The sequence below is a fragment of the Oryx dammah genome, unplaced genomic scaffold (assembly GCF_014754425.2).
Source record: "Oryx dammah isolate SB20612 unplaced genomic scaffold, SCBI_Odam_1.1 HiC_scaffold_23, whole genome shotgun sequence".
NCBI classification, from domain to species: domain Eukaryota; kingdom Metazoa; phylum Chordata; class Mammalia; order Artiodactyla; family Bovidae; genus Oryx; species Oryx dammah.
In genome coordinates, this window is record NW_024070207.1 from 18,893,352 (window position 1) to 18,900,874 (window position 7,523).

The following is a 7,523-nucleotide window of genomic DNA, read 5'->3' on the forward strand; positions in this document are numbered from 1 at the left end:
ATTATTACAAGCCAGGATGATTTAGACAATTAACTCCATGCCATGTAAGAAAAAAATTTCCAAGACCAAATAATGGCCTCGCTTATTCAAGCAATAATCATTACAACAAAATTCTAAAACCTTTATGCAATAAATATGTTTCTGAGCAGTCTCAGCTAGAGTGAATTTTTACATATCAAGTCATAGTTCAAAGACACTAACTAGGAAAGCTAGTTCTTTCAAAGAAAACGGTAGTGGATTCTTTTATAAAACAAATGACCTCCTATTTTCCTTCTTTTTCCTTTTTTCTTTCCTAGTTCAGATTTCGTGTATGGAAGGGGAGATGGCCCTCCTTTCTCTGTTTTAAAAGGGGTCAGAAGCCCACCATGGAGAAGAGTAATGCCATATGGGCAGCTTGTTTAATGCCCCCCCTTAGTTCTTGGGACCAAATTCTAACCTTTGACTTAGGGGTGGGACCCTAGATTTTGGACCAAAGTCCACAAAAGGAAGCAAAGAACGAAGAAGTAAGCAAGACTAAAGACAACACGTCATAGTAAACCAGCAACAAAAATTCCTGGGGACAGGAAATCAATGGAGCACAATTCTAAACAAATTGGTTTAGTCCCAAGCTAATTAACTTGTCAAGCAGATCTCCAAACCCCCTGAATCCATGAGGGAAAGAGGTGATGTAATAGGAGATTTGGGAACATTTACCCATTTACCATCCTAAAAGGCTCAGCTACGACCACACACACCTCTCTCCACTCCTTTCAGTGGGTTTAAGCTGGGCTTAATGGGTGCAAAGGACAATTTCTTCCAGACAGCCCCTAAGAATAAACTGTTATGCATTCCAAATGCTCAGTTTCCATGGAAGAGGCTACCTGGTCACAAACATTTCTCAAGAGGGACTATATCATCAACACTTCCTCATTGGTAACACCCCCACCCCAACAAAACAAAACAATTTCTAGCCATCCTGAGAACTTTGGGGCACTTTGGTGGGGAGAAAGGAAAAGAAACCTTAAGAAGGGAGTAGGAGAGTGTGAGAAACAACTCTTGTCTCCAAAATGGAAAAAAGGCCTTAAAAAAGCTGATCAAAGGACGAAAAGGGGGATGGGGGAGAAGGGCTGCTTAATTACAAAGACACCCTTTTAAAGAAGGCACAGGCCCTGGGAGAGGGCTCTCAGGAGAGGCACAGAAGCAGATGTACCCACTTAGAATTCTGGCACTCAATGGAACCTCAAGGTCATAGCATCCATCCCTCTGCTTTCTGAATAGACTGTTCCTAAGGCATTCTAGAAAGAGACTGATTCGGTCTTTACAAAACTTCATAAAAAGCAACTCCACAAAACACCTTGGTAATACATTAGTCTAATAAATCCTACTTCATAAACCAGAAAGAGATTTCAATTTCCAAATCCAAAACAGTATTGAATGTGAATTTTTAAATTCCCTAAAATCTTTTACATAGGTAAACAGATCTTTCAAGCAAAAGTTACTTTACATATAAGCATGGTTAGAGATTTACTTCATATCTAGACCATGAAGTAAGAAAAAGTGCTTTCAATTTTATGGAGCCACAGATTTTTCCAAAGAAAGAAGTATCTTAAAATGAAGTATGATGTAGTGCCAGAAAGTGTCTGTAAATGACACTGGATAAACCCATACAGAATAGCTGGAACCTGAGTTATCATCTGTAAATAGATGCAACTACTCTACAACCACCTGGCTATTAAAATGTCCCAGGCCAGTTTCAAAATGTAGTTTCGTCAGGCCAACTTTTCCTTCTCAGTTGATCTGAAATATGATAGCCTTTAAAATTGTCACCCTGTAGCATTCCTTCCCTCCTTCCTGCTTTCTTTTCCCCCATTGAAATCAACTAATTAAATCAGGTAAAAATATAAGAAAATAATTTGTTCCCCAATAAGCAATGTGTTGCAAACATCTTGGTAATTGGTCTTTGAACACCACCATTCTTATAAGTTTGCCATGTTTGCTAGATTGGAGGTTAGGTGGGAGATGGGTGAAGATTTATCTAGCATCCAAAATGGTATTTCAAACTATTCTTAGCTACTAAATGAGGGTGCTGAAAGGTCTAACTCAGAAAGCTTCACAAAGGCTGTTCTGAGAAAGGACTTTTCACAAAGCCTAGTTCAAGGAGACTTAAATACCCTTAGCTCCACATTAGGGAAGATTATGGTGACTAATTATCTTCCTCTCTGAATGGGAAAAGAGGGTTATATTTTTTAAAGCTTTAATCTGCCTCCCAATTTCCACTCTTCATGGGGGTGGGGGAGGACAGGGAAGAGGAAGGAAAACTAAATCAGATACTCCAAGGTGTCAGAAAATCCCTTCTAAAATACATGTTAGAGATTGGAAATGCCATTTCTCACAAACTGTCCTTTCCTCTCTCATTTAATCGTATTTAGTCCTTTGCTGCAAATTACTATTAAATTATTACTAGCAGCAATTAACCAGGGATTGCTCAGTCTACAAAGACTGTCACTTTGTCTCTCACTTTTCTTCTCTTCATTGGCTTACCCTGATAAAGCTGTTCTGCTGCTGAAGCATCTGTGTACAGCGACCCAGCCTTGGGACCCTCAAGACACCTGCATGATCAGGCAAAACTAATTACTAACACCCATAACGCAAATAAGGGGCAACCCTTTCTTCATGACCACACACACACCTATACCTGAGTATAGCACTGTAGCTTACTCCTCCAGGCTAAGATTTCAAGAATTCACAGCCCCGGGGAAGAGGAGTGTGAGCTCCCACCCCAACCCCAAGCATTTAGGAAAAATGCATCTAACAATCTGAGATAAACCCAGACATTCCAGATAATCTAAAGGTAGACTTCAAGTTCCCTCTGCTCTTTAGTTCCTTTTTTGCTTAATTACCTAGAGACCTACAAGGACCCCAGAAGGCAAGAAAGTAAAAGTGCCATCAAATAGTGGTACCCATTCGCATCTCCGTAGGACGGGAAAAGGAGCGCACACTCTTTAACCTATTTAACTTACTGCACATCCTGGAAAACTTGTGGCCAGCTGCAAAGAAAGTAGAACACAGGCATCCCCACGCAAATCTAGATCGACTCACTCACGCTGAGGTTATGATCAAGTTCATGCCACCATGGATTCCTGCCCCAATTCCCCGCAAAAAGTAACCACGCGTCTCCTACCCCTGAAGGAAACGAAGACAAGGTGACGACTCTGCTCGCGCAACTGGCTTCGGTCCCGGGCCAGAGGCCAGGGGTAGGCAGGAGGGAAGCCCCAGCTCCCGGCTGCTCCCCTCCTCACCGCTCCGTCCGGTCTCTCCTTGGTGGCAGTGGACAGGCAGGATACCGAGCCGGAGGGTGGAGCAGCGGATGGTCGGAGGCGAGACAGACTGGAGGCGGGGGTGGAGGGGGCGCTGAGAACTAAGAGAAGATGAGGCGAAAGGGAGCGGAGATGGAGGAATAAATCAGGGGGTCTACCAGCTTAGGCAGCTAGAAAGCTCCTCGGAAGGAAGGGGCGTGACTGCGATGAAGGCAGCTCCTGGGCAAAGGAGCTGGGAGCTAGGGGAGGGAGACGAACGGGTGGCTTTTCTTCTTGCGGTGAGCGGCTAGGACCGCCCAGGAGCCGGGGCGGGGGGGGTGGGCGGGGAGCTGGGTGGACTAGGCAGTGGGGCGGAGAAGAGGGCGGGGAAAGAAGGGAGGGAGTCGGCCAGGACCCCGGGCTGGGGGGGGGAGGCGGAAGAGGGGCGGGGCTAGGGGGCGGGGAAGTGCAAACAATTGAACGCCCGGGCCCAAGAGCTCCGACGAAAGCGGGGACGCTCACTCTGGTAGCCCACGAACGTGGCACGATTCGGTTATAGTAGCCCCGAGTCTACGCAAGGACTGGCTGGGAGGAAGGAAAGACTTGTGCAAAGACTCCAAAAATAGTGTGCGGCAACAGCGGAGCGGAGTCGCGTGGGAGAGCTAGTGCCACTCCCCGCCCCATAGCGGGAGGAAGAAAAACAAATAACAAATGCTGAAAAGCAGCTTCTCGAGAAGCTTGCTTAAAATAATTCAGGAAGGAGCAGCGATCCTTCGTTTTCCTTCCCCTCTTGCTTCCTATGACCAGGAGGCCCCCACCCAGGTCACAGCTCCGCGAGACACCCTCCTTTCTTCCTCCACTCCCCCGCGCCACCCCTTTCCTCCCCCGCGCCACCCTGCGTTCCCGCCCCCCTCCCGGCGGCGGGCCGCGCTGGCAACAGGGGTGGCGTGGGCGGTGCTCTGCCGAGTCTCCGCCTCCTGGGCGTGCTGAGAAGGCCGGTCTGGGCGGGGCCAGCCTAGAGGAGTAAATCCCGCCCACCAGTCTTTGACGGCTACCGGTTGGTGAATCCTGCCCCAAGGTTCTCTTATGATTGGTCACTTGCGTCGTCGCTCGGATTCTTTGGTCCCACCCGCCCTCAAAATTAATAAAACTAAACAAGAGGCTATTGTCTTGCTCTCGGTTCTCTCGCAGCTACTGCCGAAAAGAGAAAGATGAGACGCTTGGTTTTTCCGTCTCCTAAGAGAGTACGACAATGTGTCGGCTGGATCCGGTACACCTTCCCGGCCCTCCGGGAATAGGTAACTTTTCTTCCCCCTTAATTCATTAGGCCCAGAGGGGGAAAAAAAGTATGAGAAGTCTCAAAGTGGTGTTCACATTTCCCGGCTGCGAAAAAATTGGTATTGCTTGAAAAACACAGTCTGGTTGAGAACAGCTTCCTGGGACACTGAAAATCAACCATTTTAAGCCGGGAAAGGAAAGCACAAAGAAATAGCAGGAAAGATGGAATTCGGAACTAAAGGAAGAACTCCTTCAGACTCAAGCACTCAGTAGCTAGTTGTGCGACGACTTCGGTTAAGTTCCTTAATTTTTCCTATCTGTAAATAAAGGCTATGAGACATATCCTGTTAACCTAATGGCACTGGTATATGAAAAATAAAACGAATTGTGTGTGAAAACTCTGTAAATCACAAGGCACTCCACACGTGTATATGTTCCTACTTGTTTCTGTCACAAGTGGAGATTCTCCACATGTGTTTGGGAATCAAATATTCAGCTCATATGTTTTAAGCATTTATAGCCAAGGTGTGTAGGTTTTGTGGCTTTATTTTTTTTCTTCTTTTAAATTTATTTTTAATGGGAAAATTGCTTTACAGTGTTTTGTTGGTTTCTGCCATACAACAATGCAGATCAGCCATAATTACACATATATCACCTCCCTGTGGCTTTATTTTTTTGAAAGTCAGCTCTTTTCCTACAGTTTTCAGGGTGAATATGAAAGTGGCTCCCTGCAGTTAGCATAATAAATTACTACTTAATCTAACCAGGGTAGGTGAGATTTCTTTTTTTAAACAGTTCTGCAGTGGCGCCACGACCTAAAGTCTATTGTGAAGCTGGTACTAAAAGAGGAAATCATACTGTGTATCTCTGAAGAAAACTTAAGAAAACAAATGTGAGGGAACATTTACCATGGAAACCACCATTCTCTACAGATCCATATTTCCTAGAAAATACTACAAGGAGGAAGTTAGTCTAAATGTAAGGCCTTGACAATACTGAGCTATTACAAAGAACTCATGCCAATGAGAAAATGACACCCAATTCAAGCCTGCCTAATGGGAACCTTCTGAGGTGCCATGGACAATATGCAAGAGAAAGTGTGCTCCAAGGAAATACCATCTCACCATGAACAGGGTCCCAGGCTGTAACCAGGTACAGAAAAAGTAGTGAGGTACCCTCAATGTGCAGAGGGTTCTGCTAGAGCTGCTGAAAGATTCAGAAGCAAGCACAGGGGCAACAATGGTTTCTTGGTATGATTCGGTTTATGTGTGTGGTGAAGTTATTTCAGTGATTTTTTCCTGGGAAAGGTGAGATTTTGAGTGTTCAAGATGTGGAGACACCTGGTTTGTGAAGCAAAGGAAGATTATTCCAGCCTTGCTTGGAGGGGTGGACAACAGAGCTAGATAGGGTGGGTATATGCTGCAGACAACTGATCATAATGGTAATGGGATACTTGCTAAAATTAGCAATGCTGTTAAAGTGGGAAAAGCGCACATGGTAAAACGAAAACAATGCTGAAAGCAGGACCATAAGGGGTTCCTCTCTAGCTCTGTTCTCAGCAGCCCCTTTCTCTCCGTACCTAGGTATAATCTTCAAAATACATTATTTGCACACACACACATTTTGCATTTCTTTACTCAGTAATGTCTCTTAAATATCCTTCCATATCAGGGTAACTTCCTTTACCTCATTCTTTTTAATGACTGTTCAGTGTTCCATTGCATGGATATGCCAAAATTCCTTTACTCATGCCCCTCTTGAGAGGTGGTTTAGGCCATTATGGAAAATACTGGAAAACGAACCCTGGTAGCAAAGGCCTAGTGACTGTTTGCAGAATGCCTGACCCCAGGCTTGAAGTTGTCCTTCAAAGATTTTTCCAAACCTGCCTTCCTCACAGCTACTGGGGCCTTCATACAGTGGAAACGCCTCAAACACTTAATTCCTTTAACACTCCCCATCTCAAATCCTACCTTGGGCATTACTGATCTCCTCTGATTTTGAATTTTGATGTGGTAGAGCACAGCTCTGAATCTCATGGTGGATCAGGCCCTGTGTGAGTCACTTTCTTAGCCTGTGGCTAATAACAGGTTTTTCACTACCTCCTCTTTGCCCAAGTCTTCTAAGCGTCTTAGGTGTTCCTTCTGTCCTGCCACGCAAGACTTCCTTCTGTTTTTACCCTGAAAACCCTTCAGTTTGTTTAAACTGAGTTTCAGTGTAAAGCTATGCTTTGCCTGCTCTACTTAAAAGGAAGGGGGGAGGGGGGCAAACATCAACAAACATTGATAGAGCTGCTTTTATGGACAAGACTGAAAAAACAAAGAGGGATGAGACTTGGCTCCTGCCTTCAAGGGTATATACAGAAAAAGACAACTAACAAGCATATGATAAGTGCTAAATGAGTGGGATTGACAGTAAAAGCTGTAGAAGTTGAGAGCAGGGAGCGAAAACTAGTTCCAGAGAGCGAGTTTATATAGCCAAGTTTGCCACACACATTTAACTAATCCCTGGAGCATCCCTGTGTCTTCATATCCTGCCTATATAGAGAAGCCTCTAGGGGATACCAAAAGAATTAACCACTAACTGTAGAACACCTGTGTAAAGACACAGGCTTGCCTGAATACATGAACAATCTCCACATTTTGATAATAGATGTAACGAACACTTTAAGCTTAGAAGTCAAGAATCTCCATCCCAAACTACCTGTCCTATTTGACACTTTTTTTTTTCAATAAAATGCAACTCTTCCTTTAAAATGCAGTAAAAATTGGTAGTTTCCTGGTGGTCTAGTGATTAGGACTCACCATGGCCTAGGTTCAAGCCCTGGTCATGGAACTAAAATCCTGGAAGCTATGGGATGCAGTGCCCCCGCAAACACAGTAAAAATCAATGTTAATGTGCTACTTTGGCCACCTGATGTGAAGAGACAACTCATTAGAAAAGACCCTGATCCTGGGAAAGATTGAAGGCAAA

General features: G+C 44.7%; 1 protein-coding gene across 5 annotated transcripts in view; it reads right to left on the bottom strand.

The window, feature by feature from the left end:
- AMOT (angiomotin) overlaps positions 1 to 3,599 on the bottom strand; it is a 66,915-nt gene extending 63,316 nt beyond the window's left edge. For 3 of the 5 annotated variants that reach the window (XM_040265113.1, XM_040265111.1, XM_040265109.1), the window contains exon 1: positions 3,161 to 3,599. Coding sequence is in view for 1 of the 5 variants with exons in the window: in XM_040265112.1 (XP_040121046.1) it covers positions 3,000 to 3,006 (7 nt within the window). In the remaining 4 variants the exon portion in view is untranslated. The other 2 variants (XM_040265112.1, XM_040265110.1) reach the window with 2 other exon arrangements.
- Positions 3,600 to 7,523: the final 3,924 nt, after the last annotated feature.